At 42.3% G+C, this 25,203-nt stretch overlaps 1 protein-coding gene across 10 annotated transcripts in view; it reads left to right on the forward strand.

The window, feature by feature from the left end:
• The window catches only part of TSNARE1 (t-SNARE domain containing 1), a 471,236-nt gene that overhangs the window by 216,063 nt on the left and 229,970 nt on the right, over positions 1 to 25,203 (forward strand). For 8 of the 10 annotated variants that reach the window (XR_014579369.1, XM_083823317.1, XM_083823318.1 and 5 more), the window contains 2 exons: positions 310 to 384; positions 1,959 to 2,015. Coding sequence is in view for 9 of the 10 variants with exons in the window: in XM_083823317.1 (XP_083679443.1) it covers positions 310 to 384; positions 1,959 to 2,015 (132 nt within the window). In the remaining variant the exon portion in view is untranslated. The remainder of the gene's footprint in view (positions 1 to 309; positions 385 to 1,958; positions 2,016 to 25,203) is intronic. The other 2 variants (XM_083823324.1, XM_083823323.1) reach the window with 1 other exon arrangement.

The following is a 25,203-nucleotide window of genomic DNA, read 5'->3' on the forward strand; positions in this document are numbered from 1 at the left end:
AGAAGGTATCCAGCTCAGATCACAGACTATGCTGTAGTGCTAACACAAGTGTTACACTGGATATCCAAGGTGGCATTTTTGGAACTGATGGAAAGAACAAAGCACTGTACCATCCTGGCATCCCCAGTAAAACTGGATATATATATATTTTTTAAATTCCACCTTTAAGTTTTGTCCACCTTGTTTATTTGGTGTCTCCCACCAGGACTATTCCCAATAGTTAGAGTCAACTCCGGTGGCTTGAGTTAAGTCAACGACTTGATTTATCCCTGCAGACCTGCTAACCAGTCCTTTCTTCTCCCAATACAGCAGGAGCGACTTCAGCTGGACAGGCTGAAGAACCAGCTGTCTGATGCCATCCAGAGATATGGAGCTGTGCAGAAGGTGAGGGGCTCTCTTTTCCCCCCTTCAGCGTGTGAATTTGGGATCGTGCTAAGTGGGAGCAAGCGTGGCTCTCAGGGGTGTGCAACATCTGCATAGTGCTCATCTCCATAGCTGCTCACATGTAATTCTCTCCCTCTTTTATTTTATCAGCCCAGTAGTGTATCGTTATATTGAAATATGCACATGCATGTGACTGCTGAACAGTTCTGCAGCAATAGCAAAGAAAAACAAAACAAAAAAAACCTGTCCCTTTGTAGGCTGTGTATCTAGTGGACGATCAGTGGTACCCCTGGCTTAGCCATGACATTTTTTTGGCATTTCTCCACTCAATAGGAGAGCAAGAAGTAGTTGCACAGCGTCCCTTTCCCCTTCTCTGGTTGCAGATAATGTATGGGCAACGCTGATATTTATGCGAAATGTTAACCCACTGTGTGGCTGTGTTGTGCTATGTGTCGTTGCCAGAAGGTTTCCAAATGCATCTTGTGGGTTGGACCTGTCACGGAGATCAAGCTGTTTAATTAAACAAACAAAACCTGAACTCCAGCTCTTCCGTTTGCATCTTGCTCTCCCGCTTTACCCTGGGAGACTCCACTGATGTGCACATTTGCTTTGCTTTTAAACACTGTAGTAACAGCCTAAATTTACCACCCTCAAACCACTTCTCTCTCCCACACTGCTACCTGCACATAACAAATCCGAACATTAAATCAAGTTCTGTGCAAATACAACCTGCACAAACTCTCACTGCTTTCTTATACTACTACAGTGAGTTTGACCCATGCCTGCAACATCCAGGTAGAATATACTGGCATTATACTGGTGTAAAGAAATTTGGTTGATAACATAAGCTTAATAATTTAACTCTGTTAGAACCACTCTGATTGATTCCCCAATATTTGCTGGCTATGATTAAAAAAAAATAATAGTTTAAAAACATATAAAATTGCACTTCAACAGCATGTTTATTATATAATATCATTGCATTATCTCTAGGACCATTAACTCTTTTTCTGCCCTATTCAGAAATTCAAGTATGGGGACTTTAAATTAAATGACTTTATCCCATTAAATGAGAATTTGGAAGGATCCAGGCAAAGGACCCTGCCCCCGTATGCACACACCTTTTTCATACTTTTTTTACTGTTCATGAGTACAATCCATCTGAACTGTACGTGTGGCTTTTCAAAAAAAAAACTGTCATCAATTTAGAAGTGCCAAAATTAGCCACCGCATTTTGTGAATGCCCGGTTGCGTCAGGAAACCAATCTGAGTGGTAAATTGCTACTTATCCACGTCCTAGCTGTCATTTCTTAAATATACGTTTCGGTTTTGATAACCTTGTCATTCTGGAAGCTTTGAAGACTTTTAATTCCTGCAAGACCAAACTTTTTTCATGCAGTTACACTCCCTTTCTTTTTCTAAATAGCAAGAGTTTTGTCTTTGTCTTGTTCTTTAAAAAGCAGAAGAAATAGCTTCATATGATTTCTTCCCTAAATATTTGGATTCTGTTTTCTCAACCATTTTCCTTTAAATTTTTTTTTAATGCAATTGAATTTTATTTTTCTTTTTTACAGAAAATAGCAGAGAAATCCAAAGCTTTGCTTCCTACTGGGCAGAGAAGTAGCAAACAGGTAAGTTCGTGTGTGTCTCATGGAACTGTTTTTCTGGTCTTTCTGGGGGTTTTGTCTACTCTGAAATTCAACAAAGAACAGTCCTGTACCAAATTCCCTGGGAGCTGGGCTCCTAGGCTAAGTGAAATCACACTCCAAGTGCAATTTTGTCAAAGGAGGTGAGATGGGCTTTTATCAAAGCTCTGTCCTCAGTTTTAAGAGAAATTATGTATTTTGTGTTCTTCATCTACATTAAACTGTGGCTAACAGTTATAAATGTATGTGAATACAACTTTTTTTTCCCCCACTTTCTACCTATATTAGGAAGTTTGTCAATGAACAAATAATGCATGTTGTCAGAGTATTTATAATTCTGTGCATATATTTAGATTCACACATGCATTCATGTGTGTGTATTTATATATGATGAAATATGTCTGTGCAAGTATGTAACAAGGGTGTAAAAGTGTGTATGTGTATATATGCATATATATACACACATACCTATAGAAGTGCATGTATATAAATTTAAGTGTGAGTGTGTTTAAGACATTTCCACAAATTTGCATGAGAGGTTTGATGCCAGGAGATGAGTTAAGCTGTAGTGTGAGTCCGGCAGAGATTAGGTTGACCTTCCAAGTCCTACACACAGAACAGCTTTTAGGTGTTTGCATATGGTAGCATGCAACCAAAAAAAACAGAACTGTATGTCTGATTTCACTGATAATTTTTGATATGCTTGATACTCTCATCTCCTCTTTTTTTTTTTTTAAGGGGCGGTTAGCAGATTTTCTGCTTTTTTAATGACTCTTTATTCCCTACCTTGTTGTACTACATGGTTTTCCACATCCTCTTTAAAACTAACACTAATGCTTCTTGGTAAGGGAGGGTGGTGATGTCATTGAAGACCCTGCCATTAGGGTAAGTCAATGGACCAGAGCTTTAATATTAGATAGATTTTAAGCAGTTATGATTCAGCATCAGACCTTGTTCTTATTTGCTTGGGCTTAGGTGTCAGTGCCAATGAACCTAAGGCCTTCGAGTGCCAAAGTGCTAATGTATTCCTTTACCCTTGCCGAGCATTCCCAATGGCACAGCTGGATTGATTGTGCACAAATGTTGATTTTTCAGCTATGCATTTACAGAAATGTTATACGTTTTTTTGTCCGCCAAATGGTGATCGGTATTGGACACGAGAATTTTCTGTGGTCACAAATGGCATATTCTTGAATGGTGGTCAAATCCCATGAACGTCAAACAGTCATTGGTTTTGATGGTTGAGCTTGGGGGAAAAGGGGTTTATTTTACGCAACATAGCTGTGATTTTTTTTTTCATGCCATGTATATCAAATTGCTACTTGTTCTTTTAACCAACTTTGTTAGAGTACAGCCTGTCAGTGGAGTGGATTGCAGAGGTGGGAACAGCTCTGGTCTCACCAGGACCACCACATGGTTGCATGGCCCACATGGCGTGGGACTCTGCCAACCATTCACCAGTGCTAACAGGATGAAGAGGACTAATTACCGCATAGCTGTTGTCCATCCCTGCACCTGGCGTAAACCTAGATGCAATCAACTTTTTTTTTGTAAATTGAAAGTGTTTGAGGACTTCAAAAAAAGCCTTGTCTGGGAGTGAGCAGAATTTTAAAAGAGGAAGAAAACAAAAGGCTGGGTGAAAATCCTTGAGGCAGGTGATGGTGGGGTTGGAAGCAAAGGGAGGCTGGAGGAAGAGCAGGACAAACCCTGCTACATTAAAATGGGTAGAAATCCTACCCATTTGGAGTCTGTATAAGTAACAACTTGGTGTCAGTCAGGCAGCATCAGCAGAAAACATGTTAAAATGGTTCAGCAAAAGTGTGTTGTAATATCTCCTTGGTGAGATGCTTCTGACTCAGAAGTAGGCTCACGCACTTGTTTGCCTGTGCCTGGCATGGATGCTTACAAGGTGTTGCTTCCATGTGTATCGTGCCTCAAAGCACATCCATTTTCATGCAGTGACACTTGCTCAGGCTGAGGACACATAAGGTTTCATGCAAACTGCTTGAAAAGGGTGATGGTTAATTCACATCCATTTCATCTGGTCCCTATATATTTGCAGCTTTACGCGTGTCTTCTTTTGTTGCTCCTTCAAATACGAGAGAAATTGGATGTAGGAAACCTGCTGAAGGGAATGCAGTGTGGTGACTATATTACTTATTATTATTTGTCAGCTGCAGATTGGTCAGAACATACAAAATTATAGTTCCCACAGCAACTGTAACCTGACCAGCATGCGCATATATTATGGCATTAAAGTTACCACTCTATACAGTAATACAAAATACTACGTATGTTCAGGGGACCTGATTTATGGGTCTTGTGAGACTGCATGGTCAACTTCTTCACTCTGGTGCTGATCCAGTCTTAATTCAAATTCTGCTTGCCTGCAGGGCTTTGTTTTTATTTTATGTTTTATTTTATTGCAGCAAATTATAAGAGGTTTGAAGAATGCTAGTTTTTCCATATGGATGTCCATATAATTCCTCTCTTCCATTGATGGGTGGGAGAGATAAGGTGTTTGGTAGCACGAACTTTAATAAGAGAGTAATTAATTCCCTAGACCAAGTAATAAGTACAGTAAGTAACAATTGGAAAGTGAAGCTTCAGAATTATTCTCTTGCCCATTGTGGTTTGCTGTAAGAAATGTTTAATTGTGTTTATTTATTTATAAAAGCAAAAGAAAGGCATTGATCCAAAATTCCTTGAAGCCTGAAGTTATATAAATTCTTAATCAAATATATGCTTGTATGAATGTAGTTGTGTGTAGACAAATCAATTTAGCTCTATAGCTGTGTTATGTATTGAAAGACACAAATTTTTACAATGCTAAATGATCGCTGTTGAAAGTGAGTTTTGGCAAATAATTGCAAAAATCCCTTTCACTTGAATCCATTAAACCAATTCTAAATATTCACCCGGTGGCCAGAATGAGACCTCGGAAGTCTCATTAAGAGAGTGCACGGGGGAATCCCGGAAAGCAGCAGTTCTGTTTCTCTTTTCATGTGTGAGAAATGCTGTTGCAGAGACGGTGAGGTATGTGGTGGTACACCACTCTAGGGATGGTTGCCTCCAGTTCCTCCCTATGTATGGGGCAGATGTCCCTTGGATGCCACCTACTGCCCCTTGGAGTGACCTTGGTGCAAAACATCCATTCCTCCTTCCAGAGCCCACTGGGGTAAAAAGGTATTTTGTGTGTCCCCCAGCAGGCCAGGACAGCATGGTCAGAGGTAGAAGAGGTTGGGCAGCTAGATAGACATTTTCCTTTTGGCATGAGTCCATCCCACAGGGCAGCAGCTGGGTATAATAAAATATGATAATGTTCTGTGTAAGCACAGAATAGATCATCCATAATATTAAAGTAATAAATGATAGCCTGCAGAAAATCCACAAGATAGCCAATAATCTCTCTGAGCACAGGCAGTGAAAAGAATCTTTCTTTTTAATTATTTTTAATTATTTTTCATCTCACATCATCTCCTTCCCGTTGAAAGAAGAATATGTTATTGTGCCCATGGTTGAACAAGTTCAAGTGATATTTAACCCAACAGCAGACTACACTGAAAAACTTTGGGCTGCTAAGGATCTGTCCCTGGCAGTACCTAGCAGGGATAGCACACTTTGTGCATCTGTGCATCGTTGTTGCATCTGTGACACGTTTTTAGACCATCTCCATCTCTCCTGGATCCTCAGTGACCACACGGGGCCATTTACCTTCTCTATTCTTGAAGGGGAAGGTTGAATTTCTCACCATTTGAACTTCTTAGCCAATTTCCCCAAAGGACTGGGAGAGGGGAAGGAAAGCTGAGGAATGAGTTTTAAATTGAAACCACGTCAAAAATCTGAACAGACTTTTTTTTTTTTTTTTTTTTTCTTAAGAGGAAACTTTCCTGGCAATTTTTAGAAATCAAAATTACAGTAATTCTCATAGTGTAATGGCACCCCTCTTCATTTCCTGTCGCTCATGGGAAGAGGGAAGGATAATTACTGCTCTGGGATATGGCAGTTGCCAAAAGAGATGCCTTTGTCTCTTATTCCACAAGCCCACTTGACCCTTTTCACAAAGGTTAGTAAATTATGTTTCTTAGAAGCAGAAAAAAATGGGTAATAAACCTCTATTTGCATTACAAGCTTCTTTCTCCCAACTGCATCAATTTATTCATGCTTTAAATGGACTTCCTTATCACAGGAAGCATCCTTTCTCTCTTTCTTCCTGTGTTTATGAAGTTGTTCTTTTCATGTGGTTAGAGAGAAATTCTCATTTTGGGGCAGCAAGATCCAATCCTTGCCTTAATGGGAGAATAATTTCTTGGCAATAATATCTGCATAAACTGCATATATGTATGTGTGTGTGTGTAATGACTGCAGTGACTTGGGCTTCTATTTTTGCAGGGCCCTTATCATGGTAGATGCTAAGCTCAGCTATTGGATTGTGCCACCCTGAGGATCTCGCAGGCTAAGCAAATGCCAGCAGGCTATTTTGAACGATAATTAACAATGACTTTTTAATGCGATAGGTGCTCTTTGTGCTGGAAGTCCAAAGCCCAGTCTGAAACTGGCTTCCACTTCTGGAGAGGTTGCGGCGTGTATTTTTCTGAAATGCAAATTGGAATTTTACACAATCAAAATAAGGCTTTTGCCCCGACAAATGGAGCTTTTTATTTACTCATTTTTTTTTTATTGACTCCAACATCTTATCTTAGCACTCATCCCAGATCCTAATGTTCCAGTCTGGCTCGTATATCTTAGGTAATCAAGCCATAGCTTTGGCGATTATGTATCTTCCATGTGTGGTGGTAATTGCTATGCCTTTTCAAGGTCATTTTGAATGCAGCTACTTCTGTAAAAGGTGTTATTTCAATAACATCAACTTTGTTTTAGATGAGTGTACATCCATGAAGAGCCATATTCTAATCAACCCACTCCTGTTCTTAGGGCTGTCAATAAGGAGCAGTTAAATCACTTGGCTATTTTTTCTTGACTTTATTTATGCGTGGGCATTTTTTTAAGGCAATCATTAAAGCATTTTTCCTAAACAATATATCATATATATATCTTTCTCTGATAGAGGAATTTAATAAGTGGGCTGAAAGGTATTCAAATCTTTTTTATTTTTATTTTTTTTTTCACATGGCCCCTATGTTCCCAATGGAGATGCCAGTGGGCTTCATCGAGACAGAACTTGACTAACTGCTAAACTCCCTCTCTGACACATCAGGGACGCAGCATCTTGCAACTGTGGGAGTTAAAATGAGGAATCCTCCCTCCATGCTTACGATGAAGCCCTTGGAAAAGTGCCCATGTTCCTCGTGCTTCCTGCAGATGTGCACGTGTTTGGTGGGGCAGCGGGCTTCAGTGCTGCATGTAAAAATGAACAAGAAAAGCTCCAAATCCCATTAAAAGGAGGGCATTTCCAAACAAACAAAGGAAAACCTAGTCTTCCAATAACCCATAGCCCTTTATTTTGTGGGTGGAGAAAAATCAGAAAAGACCAAATCCATCCCAAGCTGCCATTTCCGAAATCTCCCCAACAACCTCAGCACTGTGGATTTTCCCTAGCAATCAGCTGTCAAGCTCCTTTCGTGGCATAAGCCTGCGTTGCTTGCCAGCTTCTGCTGATTTAGCTAAAAACTGCAGCTGCCTATATGTGCACCTGACCAAAAAGTTTTGTACTCATTAACTGGGTTTTCCATTTTTTTGTTGTTGTTGTTGTTGTTCTCCTTTTTCCTTTTTTTTTTTTTTTAATTTTATTTTAATTTAAGTGAGAAAGAACAGAGGTTTTTATGTTGGCAGAGGATGAAGGCAGAGGGTTTCTTTTATTTCTTTTCTCCTCCGCATCTCAACTGATACCCATGTTATTATAATTCCTCCTCATAGACACAGCACTGCAAATGCTTAAATACTTTTCCTTCCCATTGCTTGTGCCAGCTGCCTGGGAAGTTGCAGTGCTCCTCTCTCCTCCCAGATGCTAAATTTAAAGGATATTGCAAATACCGATCTCTCCTTTTATGCAAAGTCAGCTCATTTGTGGACGGGGCTGCTGTGCCCAGAAAGATGGGAAAAGCCATCCTCACTTGTGGCAAGCGAGGATCGGCTTTGGCAGCCCTGCCAGATCCATCTGACAGCCCTGTAAGAGGAAAGCAAATACAGGCCACAAGCTCAGAGCTGATGCACATAGGCTGGGTCTGTAGGACACCTGGCCCACAATGCTAATAGTGTAATATTAAAAAATTCATCCATGTATCAATCTGCCAGCTTGAATTTTGTTCACTCTGGTTCGGTGGCTTTTTTCCCCTTATATATTCCATTTTCAAAAAAAAAAATTAATTCTCCTTTGCAGAAGCCTGATGATGCAGTAAGCAAGTGGAAGTAGTTCCTTGCTGGTGTGATGTGGATGCTTGTACGACTTCGTGCATGCCCTCCACTTCAGCCCCGCCTTGCAGAAGTTGCATTGCAGCAGTCCGAATTGACTTTTGCCCCAGCAAAGATCACACAGTAACTGGAGAAACAAATGTGAAACCTTACTGAGTGTGTCACCTTGCTCCAAAGTGAATGCAGTGTTATTTAATACATTTAAAACCCCCTGTGGAGATGGATTATTGAAAGGAAGGAAATCAAGGAAATTGTATTCTTCTAAACCCACTCTGATGGCTGCATTTATCACATGATTAAATGTGAAAGGCAGTGGTATTTTCCCATGACAAAATATATTTGAAAATAGGTTAACCCTTGGCTCACCAGGGTGAAAAGTAAAACTTGGTGACCTTTCTAGGCTCCATTTGATTGATTTTCGGGATCTAAATAACCAATGCTGTTTCCACAATATGATTCAGAGTTATTTAACCCCCTTGGCTCCTATGTAGAGGGTACTGCTGTTACCACCATTATAACATATATCATCTGTGAAATGCTGTGTGAGGCCCCAGCTGGGGCACCTACCAGCCCCCAAATCCACCTGGCATGGTAAGACAGCCTTGCTATCTCAGATTTTTAGGACTAGACTAGATTTTTAGGAATATCACCAATATTCTTGATTTAATGCAAACACAAAACCAGTCTTCTACTTAGGATTCTTTGTTCTGCTACTTAGCTCCAGTGCTCGGTTGAAAACTATAACCCAGGTTTGCATTATTTTGCCAAATTAAGCTCTCACTGATGTTTGGATTTATTGTGGAGTTTCATCTTCGCTTCTCGTTCCCCCAGGATGCTCAAACACCTTTGGAATTCGATCATAAAGCTAGGCACATATCAGAGAGGGGATTTATATATAGTTGCTTTATAAAGTACACCAGGATCTTTGAGATAAGGGATGTGCTGCAGATGGTGTTTCAAACGGTTATTTTTAAGCTGATAGCAATAGCCCGGGTGATAAATAAAATAAATGTGCGTGCAGATGAGCACAGGCGGTGGTTCTCCCTTATAACTCTCCCTCCAATTTGAGAAGGCTCCTGGGCAGCAGGTAATTCCCTTAAGTTACGGAGACTTCTCCAGCTGTGTCTGACTGTCCCGGCTCTGAGCTGAGATGGTTCCCAGCACGTGCTGCAGGCGAAGCTTGCTGAAAACTCCCAGGACACGCTCACGCATGCATAGATGGGAATGAAAAGACTAGGCCCTGAGTGTTGCTCAGTACTGGTACCGTCAGGAGCAAATCGGTGTCGTGTGGCTGGTACCTCCTCAGCATCGCCCCTGCGATTCCTCCTGCTTGTGGATGAATCCCGGGGGGGGAGCGATGCAGCCGAGCCAGCGCAGGGCGTTCTCCTCCTGGGGATGTTCGAAGAGGCAATTCCTTGTTGCAACAGCGAGCTGCCAAGAGTGCCTCTTCCTGTGCCCCCTGTGGTAAAACACAGCAAAACTTTGCAGCATCCCGTTCGTTAATTCCACCTTAATTAAAGCTGTGTCACTATGCAGTGTGCTGGGATGAGCATTAAGCAGGTATTTATGCTGTTTATTATTATTTTTATTTATTTATTTATTTATTTATTTATTTATTTATTTATTCTCACGTGATGGGTTGGAGCCTTGAAAAGGGTGAGTTGGGCCCCATGATTCTTTTGACTCCCTTCCAGCTTGGGATATTCTATAATTCTGTGGTAACAGGCAGTTGGATCGTGGTCAGTGCAGACACCGAGCAAAGCAGAGCCATCCTCCTGCTCCCAGCTTGTGCAATTTCCCAAAGCAGAACTCATGCCAAGGATAAGAGGTGCAATGTGTTCCTCAACTCCCTCTTGTATGTATAGGGTTTATTCCTTTGCATGGAGAAACTGTTTTGAAATAGGACAAAAAGGCTTATTTCCATGAACTTGGCTTTCCATGGGGAAAAGCTGAAGATCTTGCTTCCAATCTATGCAACACGTTACCAGTTACGGTTTGCATCCGGCATTTCATTTGTTTAAAATGAAGAGCTCCAGTATTGTCTTCTACCTTCACTCAGACTCTAAGCTCCTGGATGCCTGTGACCTTGTACACTTCCACATCCCCTTTACATGTTTTCTGTATGGAAATACTTTTTCCTGAAGAGGTTAATAGTGGCATGACGGGAAACACAGACGATTGCTCAAGAAAAAATAAAATGAAAAATAAAACACCAACAAACAAACAAAAAACAAAACCAACAAAAAAATCGAGAAAAAAAAAAATAATCAAAGCACCTGCTTGCAAGCACAACTGATTTCTGGTGGGTGAGGAAGGTGTTAAGGTGTTTTGGTGTTTTCTCCCTTTCTGTGCCCAGCAGTTTGTAATTCGTGAGGTGATTTGAGGAAAGAATGTGGGAATTTGGCTTTGTGTGCAGCATGACATACTGACCTCTTCTGGAAGCCCAGGACCGGGAAGTTTGATGTCCACAGGGTGTGAGCTGCCTCGACGACCCCGATATTCAAGCACGATTAAAAGCATCAGTGGTGAACTGGGCACAGAAAGAAAAAAAGCCTTTTCCAGGAGTTGCTGGGGATGGGGCGAGGGAAGCTGCAGATGCTGCACATTCCGGAGTGCCATCTGCTGGCACAGGATTCCCTGAATCAGATCCGGGAGCCTTGTTTTAGCGTGCTCGGATGAGAGCGGCCGCGGAGAAGGCTTGACAAACCATCGACGTTTGTCGTTGCTTAGCATTGAGATGGGATCAAATCTGCATGGAGGTGGGGTGCATTAGGGGCCGTGAGCGTCTGCTGAAGTGATGGGAGAGGGGGAGGCACGGTGACGTGTCAGTAGGTGCAGCACGGAGTTGTGCTAATCTGTGAATTTAACAGGCTCCAAATGATTTAAATTAACAATAAACCTCAGCTCAGCTGTGTGAGTACGCGGTGATGGGGATATCAAGGGGTTTTCACGGTGGTGTCTATGTTCTGGATGCCTGCCTGGTTGGAGCTGTCAAACAAGCACGGGCTGGGAGAAAGAAAAGGCTGGAGAAGGGGTTTAGTGGACAAGCAAAGGGAAGGATGCTGCACTGTTCAAGAGGAAGGAGAGAACTCTTTCTTTTTTCTTTAAAATGTTGAGTTTGGGATAGACTTTTTTTTTCCTGTTGCTTTTATATGCTTTGTTTCTCATATAGTAATCTTACAAATTTTTATCTGCCCCACGTGGGATTTCATTTGTGTTCACATGCTACACTAATCCTGCTTCTTTTGAAATGCTTTATTTATTCTTTTTTGTTGTTGTTCTTGATGATATCCATCACTATAAAACCTTTTTCTCCTCCTAGTATTGCTTCCAAAACTGCAGGCATTGCCCCCCCCCACAGAAACCTAAATTCACACAAAATCCCTTTAATCACTCTTTAGCCATCTTGACTATCTCCTTCTGCAATCTTAAATCTCACAGCTCACCAATGGTGCTTCTTCCCCTGCCCACAGCTGTAAAAGTCTGGAAATCATTATAAAATATAAGGTAGTCATCCAAAGAAAAGAGCAAGTTCAAAGAAGCACAGTAAAGGAGTTTGTGTTTTTCTTTGTTTTGGTTGTTGTTGTTGTTACCTTTTTTTTTTTTTGAAATGTTTTATTAGGCTTCTTTCATTATGAACAAATGATAATATTTAATTGATGTGAAACAGGGGGAGATGAGCTGGGAAATTCTCCAATGCTGATTTTTTAGTAAATATTCCTGCAGGTCTCAACCACTCTGCAAGTTAAGATATTTCAGCTCTACTGGGGAAAGAACCCATTCCCATTTTACAGAAAAGGCAGAGGTAAGATGGAGAGTGTAGGTCATAGAGCAGATTATATTGAGCCTGGGGGATGTGACTTTGTCATTGCAGTGAACTCAATGTATTTGTTCCCAGAGTATCCTATGCCATGGGTTATCTGTTTTGTTTTGTTGTGGTTGTTTTTTTTTTTTTTTATTTGGGGGACTCATTTCCATGGGAAATGGAACTTGGTGGGTCTGGAGGTGCGTACTTTTGACGTGTAAGGAGTCCGCAGAGTATGTGTTTCATGGGTTTGTTTAACCACTCTTTAGCACTGGAGTACTAGGTGTGGGATTGGAAGTGGACATGCAGAGGTAAGTCAAGTACTTCTGGATACCCCTCATTGTCTTTGAATGCTTCTCTCTGTCAAAGTAGAAGAACTGGGCCATGGTGTTTTCATGGTGTGGGGATTTGAGGAACATCCCCTTTTCCTCTCAGTAGGGTTGTGCTGCCATGGACCCTGCTTACAGAGTAGGAAAGATGGAAGGTGGAATTAAACTCTTTCAGTGAGGTCCATCTCATCTGACTTCTTCGTAAAGGTCATGTAATCATAGTAGGCATTGCCAGGAAGGGATTCTGCAAAAGGAGGGATATGCTGCATTGCTCTCTTCATTCCACTGAATTTCTACTGAAGAATCAATGAATGAGTGAGGTATTCCATATTTATCCAACATCATTACGTTTAGCAGCTCTGAATTTTCCTTTTGATATCCTCCATTAATTCCCAGCATCTCAGCAGGGAACAAGTCAATCTCCTTGTTCTCTGGCACAAATATCTGGTGAGAAGGTTACTGATAAGCTGTAAATTAGCTTCCATATGTTCTGAATGCAAAGATATACATGGAGTTCTTTACATACCATGCCAAGTGGCTCCTCTTGGCAGGTCGCTCCTCCGAATATGACAAAGAGGACTTTGGCTTCATTGCAGAACAAGCGATGCGAGAGGACCGCTTGTCTGCAAAACCTTTTACATCAGGAAAATTCCTTGTGCCGTGATTCACTCATGCCATATGTGGAGGAATTAAATTCTGGGTGAGATGCATGAAGGAAACCCCACAGGAGAAGAAATGATTTGGCAGCTGATCTGTAGAGCTCTTTCAGCCACCTCTAAAGAAAATGCTGTGATGCCAGTATCAGTTTCATTACACATCTGGGCTTGACTCATCTGCTACAGTAAAAGAAGAAAGAAACCCAAAGAAATAATTAAAGTTCATTATTGCATAGATATGAAATAGCATTATTAAGTATCTACCTCACACTTATTTATAACCCTTCTTCCTGACAGAGCCTGACATGTTTCGCAAACACCGCTGAATGATTATATATTCTTTGCCCAAAATCTGAGGATGTTGCTCTGCATTTTATTCATCACTTGTTCAGTCAAAATTTATGTTCCTGCACAATCCATGCATTTTCCGAGATCTCTTTGTGTAGGTACATTACTCATGAGACCTGCGAGGCATATTTAGAGCAAGTTGGGGTGGAAGGACTTGAATTTCTTTTTGAGAATGCTGACACTTTCTGAGGAGTGCTGGACTGGGCACTGCTATTGTGTGGTAGGGTGAGACTGGGGGAGAATACCACCATTGTCACTCCAATCCAATAGACACATCTTCGTTAGCAGGATATGGTTATCAGCGGCAATGCTGGTCAAGGACAACAGAATCATCATGATTCCTCTTTGAAAAAATCCTGGGATGACGGACGGTGCCTAATTCTCAGAGCATTGTAACACTTCAGCAAAACTCAGGCAAATGTAGTTCCCTGAAAAATTAACCCACATGTCAACGTTCTTGACAGTCTGACTTAGGACATATTTCAAGGACTTAGAGATAAATCAGCATCAGGCTGGTCTCATCCCTTTCCATTTTCCAAATTTGACACAAGAATAATTTTTTTTGAAAGGCATGAATTGGCTAAGTGCCTTTGGTGTATTAGCACAACTATTTGAGCTAAGCAACACCACAGGTAAAAGCATGGATGGTGGAAGGAAATGCAAGGACTCCAGCAGAAAAATATTGTAAACCTGTCAGACACTTAAAAACATTGAGCTAGATTCATGCACCTCTACTGATGGGAAGTGTCACCACCCTCCATAGGCAGTTTCAGTGGTCTATAGAGTACTTTTCATGGAGAAAGTCATTGTGCAACCTAACAATTATGTTAAAAATACATGGTGATATTATGGACTTAGCGTCCACGACTGGGCATGGAAAATAAATGTCCAGCATTAAATCTGTCAATAATTTCCTCACTTGTTCTAATCACAGATCAGCAGACAACTTAGGATTTACCTTTAAAGAGTGTTTTTCCAATGATTTTTTTTTTCACCATTTTTTTTCTGTTACCACTTTTGCCACTTTCTCTATTGCCACTTACTGTGGCAAAAAAGTTTCCTTTCCAGAAGGCAGGAGGGATGTTTTCAGCTAGTTCTGCCTCTTTCTCTGTTAGTCTCTCCTCCTCCCCCATCTCTTACTCATGCCTTTCCCCTCCGTAGAAATTTTGGCGAAGAATTGATAGCAAAGAGCGTTGAAGCCAATTCCTTGCCATGTGTTCCCCCATTTATAGCATGTGATACGATCAGTTACATTTCTGCCCATAGCCATACTATTAATGTTTAAATTGTGCTTATTGACATAATGAAACCTACTGTGAGACTAACAATATAAATATGCTCAAGGAACAGCTAGGAAAACAAGATAAGAGTATCTTAGCACCCAGGGAACATTCACAGGGTGGAAAGTAATAGTGAACATTATTTATTTTGCTCATCAACAATTTTTCAATGAAAGCAGATTTAAAAAGTGTGGCAGTTCTCAGCATATTAAGTGTGCAGCTCTGAAACAAATTGGGATTAGCTTGTGTAGTGACTCCTTTCTGTGTGGTAGCAAACTACTTCTGACTGAAGCTTTAGTTTATCAAGTTCCTCTCCTCGACTGAGCCAATGGAGGCTAAAAGCATGTTCTGTGTACATTGCTGTCTTTTCTATTTTGAAATATGAAGAAAGCCAACAGTCCTTGACTGTGGATGATTTTTTAAGTCTTAGTACAAACTCACTGAGTACTTTTTCCTCTTCTCCCTCATTTCAGATATCAGTATGAGTCCATATTGGTTAACAACATGTTAACCAAATATAAAAATGAAGTCCCTTCTTCAAGGCTCTTACCATCTAATTAAGGAGCTGCACACGACATTGTGGGCCTAATTAAATAAAACCTATAATGAAGGGATATGAAATGGGGTTGAGCAGGGACTGGGAGTGCAAATGGCAAAACACAGTTCTTTTTCTATTGATTGTTCTCTTGCCTGGTTTCTACACTGTCTTTTAGGAGAACAGGGTAGAATTTTTGTAGAGAAGAGTAGTAACCTTCATAACTCAAAAATGTAATTGTGTGCAATGATAAAAAACAGCCTGCTGACACAAAACAATCAGGTTTAGTCCAGGTGTTTAAAAGAAATAATTAGATATGATGAAAGCAAATAAAGGTGGTAAACAATTTTCAAGGAGTTATCAAGAGAACAAAAAAAGTCAAAAAAGACTCATTGAGATCCATGAGAATTTTGCCATAAGCTTCACTAGGATCAAAATTTAGCCTTCAGCCACTTGATCCTAGGAATTTTAAGTCTGTTTTCTTGCTGATACTCTTTTTCTTGGTCAGAGCCTCAGCTTGTAACATGAAAGTTCAGCTTGGATCTTGGGAGAGAGGAAGGTGGAATTTGTGAGGAAGCCAACTTTAAAATAGCTTCTTCTCCACTTCGGTGCATCCTTCTTGGGTCATACTGGGCCTCCCTTGACTGATTTAAATTGACTGTGAGGCTTCTTCCTGCCTCTTGTTTTGTTCTGAGCACTAAACCTGGGAGAAGCAAAGACCTCTTGTCTGGCTTGAGCACATTTCATGGATAATCTCTGTCTGTTCTCTAGGCTCTATAATGTCTTCAAAAGACACAGCATCGAGCATCGGCTTTCTCCTCTCTCCCAACCATCAGTTTGTTTCTTATGAAATATTTATTAAGAGAATGATATTTGCAGGCAGAGAAGGAGATAATTCATGTGAGCAATCAGCTCTGGGTTAACTGGAGAATGAAAATGTCTTGGACCGTAGCAAAAACTCATAATCAAAGGGCTCCCCAGCTATCCATCAAACAATCAATTACTGTATCCATTAGTCCCCTTTCACCACACATTAGAACAATTTACTAGACATGCTAATGTTCGGGTCATTGCTCCTTAAGGATGAGCAAATAGCAGAGGCATCTATCAAAGTTTTGATGCTGTGTGATCTCATACAGTGTGAATATATGGCTTAGATCACTTTATATCCTCATGGTATCATTAAGTCTATTAAGGACCTCGTCTGTGGGGGGCATGCTGCTTGCCTCCAGCAGCTCAAGGAAACGTCAAAAGAAATTCAGCATTTCGTATGGCTTCTCTGTGGTGAGATAGAGGGTCATTCTGCGTGAAACATGAATAAACAAACTATGCATCAGTAAAGCAGTGATGTTTTTGTCACTTGTTAGTTATGCTGTTCAGATTAATTGCCAACATATTTTCTATTCTTAGATGTGCTGTGTGGGGGGAAGAGAGGATTTTTCCAGGAAGACGGAATCCAGACAGGACATCACCCCAGAACTGTCTTGCTTTAGTCTTCATCCAGTAGCAGATAAATCTAGTGGGATCTCAGATCACGTGTGTTGGAGGAATCCATGCTAATATTTCCACAGCATAGATTTCTACCAGTGAAGGAAGCTAGATTCCTTCTACAGCCGGTAAAGAGAAATAGGCACTCAGTAGATAATGTAGTCACTTTCTGAAGTACTCATCTGAATTAACTAGGATGAATTGTTCTCTGGAGTTGGGGGGGGGGGGGGGGCGCGCAAAATAATATATATTTTTTTTCCCTTCGTCCCCATAGTATCCCTTGGTTGGGATTCATCTAGCCAAACCTTGGCATGTGAAGTTTAGGTCTCTACCTCTGAGCCTGACGTTGGAGGCTTCCTTTATAGACAATGATGCAATCTCATGTGTTAAGTAGCTGTCAGTCTTTTTAATCTGGAGCATAGGGCTCTAATCTCCATTGACTTTATTGACTGTGTCTCCACTGAATATAATGGGAGTCTTAATAAGGAGTTTGGAGGTCAGTGCTTGCCAGATACATAAAGCTTTGTGAGGTGGATTTCTGGAAGTTCAATTTAGCTGCTGAGTTCAGACATAGATATGTACTGTGCAAACATCTCAAATTACTTTAAGAGGGATCCCATGTGCGTGTTTATACCTCTAGACCTGATCTGGTGGCACAAACTGGCATCTAGCCTCAGGTAACTGTTAGCAGCATGTGCTGCTCCTTAGCTCCATTAGCAGCACATAGGTCCTTAGAAAGTCAGTACAGAAAAGGCAAAAAACAGACCAAAATAAGGGCATAACTTCATTGGATTGAATTACCCATTGGAGAAACCCTCTATATTGTCTTGAGTAGACAGGAGCAGAAGGAAATAAACTCCCTACAAATATCCTTCCTGTGCTTCCTTGTGGTGTCTTTCTCCCCCATACATTCATGGGTCCTTGGACAGAAAGAGAGGACAGTGCTGGTGGGTATGTGCATGATGCTGAGCACACACGTGTGTGTGTTAGCAAGGAGTGTGCAGTGTGATGTCTTAGCTTAAGTAATGAAAAACTCACGTTCATGAATATAAAGGAGCATGGAGGAGCAATAGCATGTGAAAAAGCCTGAATGACACCCTGCCCTCTCCTGGTCAGCCAGAGAGGGCAGTGGGATGAGGCTGTTGGTGCCATTTGTGATTGTGTGGGTGAGGATGTGTCTTGTCAGTGTGAATACATATGGTCAGTTGTTTGTATGTGTTGTATGCATGTGTGTGCCCACTGGAAATACATGTTCACCCTTGCTGCTGGTTGGAGCTAGGGGCATGGAGCTGTCAGATTTTGACAATAAGCAGTTATTTCATACGGCATTTTGAAGCTTGAGGTGTAGTCTAGCCATCAGAGCAAGAGCAGAAAGCTGTCCACTTTCCACTGAGAGCATCTTTTTCCAGTGTGGTTTTGGAGACAGAGGTCTTTTTCAGGGAGTGAAATATGATTTTAATTCAGGGAGTATGTCCTAGCCTTGCAGAATCAGTTCATTTCTCCTTTATTGCTGTAGGAATGGAAAGTATCCATATTTGAGCCCTTTGAGACTAGGTGGAATAGTTAAGAAAATTACTGAGAAGCAAGCAACCAACCAAAAACACATGCAGCAGTTTTCAGAGTACACTCTAACATGTGACAAAATTCCTCCGGTGTTTGCGTGAAAGTTTCCAAGAGAAGTATTTTTATGGCACAAGCAATCAAATCTTCAAGCTAATGGTTTGGGAAGGGTATTGGCATATAAAGAGAGATCCAAAAAAAATCCAAACAGAGCAAGTAAAATAGCATGACCCATAGAATATAAAGCATCAGATGAGAAAATGAGGGAGCTAAATTAAGTAGTTTAGAAGAGATTATCAAAAAAGATGTTTTTACAGTCTATAAACACTTTCAAGGTGAAAATATAGATGAAGGCTGGGTGGATTATTCACCAAGTTAAATGATAGAAGTCAGAGTGGCCTAATGTTGGGAAAGAAACATGTAGGTTTAGTGCTAAAGCTAATAAAGAACAGTTGTGTTGATGGTTTATGCCCCATCAGTTTGGCAAGTGAAGAGTACAGTTAAAAGTAAAATAAATAATAATAATGTTCCAATAAAAATGTGTGGTAGAAATTATCCAAATCTGTATCTGTGGCCTCTCTTGCCTTTGACGCAGTTAAGGTATTGTCCTGATGTTCACTGAAAAAATGAACATAATTTGGGCAATTCTGTTACATGTCACATTCCAGAGGCACTGAGCTGAAAACCTTTTAGCATTTTTTATCTTAATCTCTTCCCTGAATGTTTTATTTTGCAAACATTTTAGGTAGCTTTTCAATCCTCATGAAAGCCTCTGTGAAGCCCATATGCTAATGGTGTGGTGTGGGACTGAACGGCTGAGCTTAAAAAAGGTTAGCAGCCCTGTAAATGTATGGCACAGAGACAGCATGGAGCACACGAGGATAATAAAGCTGGCTTGCATTGCATATCTCTGCTGGCATTTCCTATTTCTTGTCACTGTTTGTAAGGTCAAACTCACTTCATCTTTCCCAATGTAGCACTCATACAGGATAAATTAGCAAACTGCAGAATTCCTCTTATTTAATTTTCCGTGGAAAAACTAATTCAGAAAGAGTATTTTATTCCCTTGAGCAATGTTTATACTTCCCATTTTTATTATTTCACTTCGCAGGCATTCTGGTCACAGATATACACCTACAAGTAAATTTACCTAAAATCATTAGTTTCTCTTTCTTGAGACATTGTCTAAATCTGTAATAACTTTATTGCTGTTCTTGAGGAAAGATACAATTTTCTTGTTGCTGTTCTTATGTTTTTCTACAAATCAGCAAATATCCTGACTTCATTAGACTTGTAATTCAAGTTGTCACTCTTCATTTTTCTTGCAACTGAAACTTACGTACTCCAAATTAAGTTGACTGGTTGTTAAATGTTTCCAGTAATACCGTGTCCTCAGATCCAAGTGGCTTACTGCTGTCACAGCACACGGAAAACAGGGCAAGCATTTAATTCCTTCTGTTGAACTTATCTTTTTAAGGTTATTTATGGGCTGCAATCTTAGACTGGGTTTTTTGGGGACTACCACTGGTCAGGGGAATGAACAAGGCTCTTCTGCCCTTACATCGTGTGTCTGGGACAGGTAGGAGGAATGGTCACTGGAAGAGCCCCTGTGGTGTTAATGGAGAACAGAGGAAGTGCTCCTACAGCACTTAGCAACCACTTAACCACAATAGTTGAAAATGTGTTCTTTATTTCACTGGATGTATTTCTTTAGCAACAAACGCCCAAGACCTTTTGATTGAAAAAGTCCTTTTCTAAACAGGCTCTCCTATGCAGTGCCGTGCCGTGATTATACACTTAAGAACAAAACTATTAGAATCCAATGCAAATTTCCAAGTATCTCCTTTCCTCCCAAGAGGATGATTGTGTCCCATGACCTGGAACATATCGTATTTGAAGCAAAAAGCAAAATAAAACATGTTTGGTAGCATGGGGAGACAATAAAATGAACTGTTTGTTAGGTTATACACTTTCAGCATATCCCTTTTTAGCTGGAGCAGATATGTTGCTTAAAAGAGACATAAGACTTAAGGAGAAGCCCATAAGGACCGTGCTTTCCTTGTCTTGGTTATTTTCTTGACCCAAGAGGAACAGCAGAACCTCTGTAATAAAACATAGACAGATGTGCTCTTCAGATCCACCTGAGTGGGCTTGAAGGAACAACCAGCTCAAGTAGTGTTGGGACTGCCTTCATGGCTTTGCCAACAGGATAGGTTTTGTCATTGCTGCCAAGTTGTTTTCTAGCAAAACAAGTGGGGAAAAGTCCATCCACTTGTGTAAAGGTCACTTGACTATATATCACTGATGGAGGATAAGGGACATTCACTAAAATACTTGCCAGAATCACTTGCCTGGATCTACTCCTTTATTATGTAATCTTAAAAAAGACCCTCGAAAAAAGTCAGGCAAATTTTACCATGTTCAGCACTGCTTGTGTTTGGAAATACCACAAAATATTTACCTAGTGTTTGTCAGTAATGAGTTCCTCTGTCATCTTCACAGCATCCTTGCTTTATTAAATCTAGATTTATTCAAAATGTTTTTGATCTTTTCAGTTTCTGGTCACAGAATCATAGGATATCCTGAGTTGGAAGGGACCCACAAGGCTCATTGAGTCCAACCCCTCGCTCCACACAGGACCACACGAAAAACAGACCCCATATCTGAGAGTGTTGTTCAAATTCATCTTGAACTCCGGCAGTCTCGGTGCTGTGACCACTGCCCTGGGGAGCCTGTCCCAGTGCCCGACCACCTCTGGGTGCAGAACCTTTCCCTCACACCCAGCCTGACCCTCCCCTGTCCCAGCTCCATGCCATTCCCTCGGGTCCTGTCGCTGTCCCCAGAGAGCAGAGCTCAGCGCCTGCCCCTTGTGGCTTGAGGGACTTGATTTGCTTTCTATTTAGAGGTCTCTTTCTCATCTGGAGACACCTCATGGGAGTCATCAGTTAATTACTCAGATGGACTCTGCTTGGCTCTGACTTGCTGGATTGTTTTGAGTATATCACATTGACTTTATGTTTTCAGGTTTCCAGCCTGTGACACTGCCCTGCTTTGTTCAGAGTTGGTATTGAAATAATTTTCTGTGAGGTGGACCAAAGGGATGAGCACCCTTTGCTGTAGAAGACAGACTGTTTAAGTCTTGATGCCTCATTTTTCCTTATGGTGAAATCTGGCGGATAGTAATTCCCAACTGTAGAAGGCTGAGAAATGCCTGTAAGTGAAAATAGGTTATGTTTGCCTGCAGAGGCAGTGTTGTTGTCCCAGAGCTAGTCATTTCTGTGCTGAAGCATCTTGCTGCTTTCCCAGGATAATGCTGCCATAACTTGAGCGGGGGCTCTTCTGTGGGTGGTGCCAGAAGCTGTGGTTGGATGAAGGAGTCTTGTCCCATCCTGCTGCTCCAAGCTCAGCCCCCGGCTTTCCTCCTCCTCTCCCCCAGAGGTGGACCTTGCTCTTACAAAGATGCAGGACCCTCGCCTAGTCTACCCAGCCGAGCAGCTGACCACCGACCCCAGCAGATGCCCAGCAAAGCTCCTTCAGATGGGCAGTGAAAAGCTGCCTCTGGCTTTTGTCCACGTTTCAGGTCAGGCTTTTGGGCAGCGGCTGAAGTGTTGTGACTGCAGGCAGTGCCAGGGCTGTGAAATGGGCAGGTGTTTAGCAGAGCAGCCACCAAACGGGAACATTTCTCAGTTTCAGGCTGTGAACATTTCCTTGGACTCTGAGCAGTCCACCGAAACCCCGGAAAACACCAGCAGTGAAACGAGATTAAAAGATTGCTGTCAAAGAGGTTTGTTTTATGGGAATCAGTTGTGTTTCTGAAAAAGAGTAGCTGAGAACGCCAAAAAAAGCAGAAGGCGATGAGGATTAACAGGAGTGGCTTTCCTTCGAAGTGCATGGCGTTGAAATATACCCTGGTTTTGCCACTAACATACAAATCCAAATGCTCCATTCTGCGTAGCAGCTATTAGGATTCAGTAAATGCACCCATTTTCATACCTTCCATGTAAAGCAGTGAATTTCTTGAAAGAAAAGGACGTACTTTATGTTTCCAGCATCTTCCTACTTTTCCCCTGCTCTGCTCTAAAGGGTGGCACTGCGTCCTTGCTAGGGGTTGTCTCTGCCGCAGGAAACCAAGCTGAATTTGGCTCTCGCCTCCATGTGAACCCAGGGAAAGGCTTCTCACTTTTTGTTTTTTTTTTTTTGCCCTAGATAGGTGTTAACGAGTGAGCCAGTGACTCATTCGCCTTCTAGTTTGCCTTTCTAGCAGGAACCTGCTCTCCAGTTGCGTGGCACATACACCGGGAGGCAGAAACAACACGGTCCCTTCTAGGCAGTTGTGATGTGTCTGCGAGCTCTCGTGAGCGTGGTCCATTTGCAGAAATGCTGGGTGCTTCAGCTGCTCAGCAATGGAGCTGCAAGCAGGGGAGTTTTCTGCCTAGCATCAGGATCCAGGGATGACGTACAGTACAGCTCTCAGCCAGCAGTGCCAGCCAAAACACAGTGCCAGCAGCAGAGCTGTGCGGAGCCAGAGAATGATGAGAATATAATTCAGACAGCTAGGAAAGGGCAGGAACAGCTTTAGAAATGTGATGCGATGCTGTAAAAATACCGGTGAATGCTCTTCTTCAAGACAGTCCTAAAGGAACGTTTATCTGTTTGCTTTGCATTTATGGAGATGACACCTGAAGCTGCTGATAGTACAGGCAGCTGGCTTTGGGAAGGATGGGTTTAGGTATTTGTGATCAGACTTCCATCATTCAATAAAATGAGCTTCAAAATAAAAGGATGTTAGGTGACAGAGAGGGGGAATTTATACTTCTGTTTCACTGCTGCTGTTTCATTTCACTCAAGTTGCCACAGGACCATCTATCTGCATAGCAGATAAAGTTCTCAAGTCAAGGGAAAGAAAGGAGAAGGGCTGGAAATAGGAATAGGACAAACTGCTTCTTCTCTTGCTTATGGGGCATCTGTAAGAGTTATGCAGGGTGAAAATAAGGCTGGTTAGAGGTGTGCCAGGGGGAACAATGGCAAGGCCGGGGAGGAGGCAATGGCCCAGCTGAAGTGCATCTACACTAATGCACACAGCATGGGTAACAAACAAGAGGAGCTGGAAGCCATCGTGCAGCAGGCAGGCTATGACTTGGTTGCCATCACGGAAACGTGGTGGGACCACTCTCATGACTGGAGTGCTGCAATGTCTGGCTATAGGCTCTTCAGAAGGGACAGGCAGCACAGAAGGGGTGGTGGTGTGGCTCTCTATATTAGAGAGTGTTTTGATGTTGAGGAACTTGAGGCTGGGAATGATAAGGTTGAGTCCCTATGGGTTAGGATCAGAGGGAAGGCCAACAAGGCAAGCATCCTGGTGGGGGTCTGTTATAGACCTCCAAACCAGGATGAGGAGATGGATGTGGAGTTCTACAGGCAGCTGGCAGAAGCTGCGAAATCATCAGCGCTTGTTCTCGTGGGGGACTTCAACTTCCCAGACATATCCTGGAAGCACAACACAGCCCAGAGAAAGCAGTCTAGGAGGTTTCTGGAGAGTGTGGAAAATAGCTTCCTGACGCAGCTGGTTAGAGAGCCTACCAGGGGAGATGCCCTGCTAGACCTTCTGTTCACAAACAGAGAAGGACTGGTGGGAGATGTGGTGGTCGGGATCTGTCTTGGGCAGAGTGACCATGAAATGGTAGAATTCTCTGTTCTTGGCGAAGTCAGGAAGGGGACGAGTAAAACCGCTGTCTTGGACTTCTGGAGGGCTGACTTTGAGCTGTTCAGGACACTGGTTGGCAGAGTCCCTTGGGAGGTAGATCTGAAGGGCAGAGGTGTCCAGGAAGGCTGGGCACTCTTCGAGAAGGAAATCTTAATGGTTCAGGAGCGGTCTGTCCCCACGTGCGCAAAGATGAGCCGGAGCGGAACTAGACCGGCCTGGTTAAACAGAGAATTGTGGCTTGAGCTTAGGAGAAAAAAGAGGGTTTATAATCTTTGGAAAAGAGGGCGGGCCACTCAGGAGGACTATAAGGATGTTGCGAGGCTGTGCAGGGACAGAATTAGAAAGGCCAAAGCTCATTGGAGCTCAATCTGGCTACTGCCGTTAAAGATAACAAAAAACGTTTTTACAAATACATCAACACAAAAAGGAGGCCTAAGGAGAATCTCCATCCTTTACTGGATGTGGGGGGAAGCTTAGTTACAAAAGATGAGGAAAAGGCTGAGGTGCTTAATGCCTTCTTTGCCTCAGTCTTTAGAGGCAAAACCAGTTGTTCTCTGGATACCCGGTACCCTGAGCTGGTGGAAGGGGATGGGGAGCAGGATGTGGCCCTCACAATCCACAAGGAAATGGTTGGCAACCTGCTACAGCACTTGGATGTACGCAAGTCGATGGGGCCGGATGGGATCCACCCGAGGGTACTGAGAGAACTGGCGGAGGAGCTGGCCAAGCCACTTTCCATCATCTATCGGCAGTCCTGGCTCGCAGGGGAGGTCCCAGTCGACTGACGGCTAGCAAACGTGACGCCCAACTACAAGAAGGGCCGGAGGGTAGACCCGGGGAACTATAGGCCTGTTAGTTTGACCTCAGTGCCAGGGAAGCTCATGGAGCAGATTATCTCGAGTGTCATCACGTGGCACTTGCAGGGCAAGCAGGCGATCAGGCCCAGTCTGCATGGGTTTATGAAAGGCAGGTCCTGCTTGACGAACCTCATCTCCTTCTATGACAAAGTGACATGCTTAGTGGATGAGGGGAAGGCTGTGGATGTGATCTACCTTGATTTCAGTAAGGCTTTTGACACCGTTTCCCACAGCATTCT

This window comes from Anser anser (genome assembly GCF_964211835.1).
Source record: "Anser anser genome assembly, chromosome: 2".
In the NCBI taxonomy this organism is placed as follows: domain Eukaryota; kingdom Metazoa; phylum Chordata; class Aves; order Anseriformes; family Anatidae; genus Anser; species Anser anser.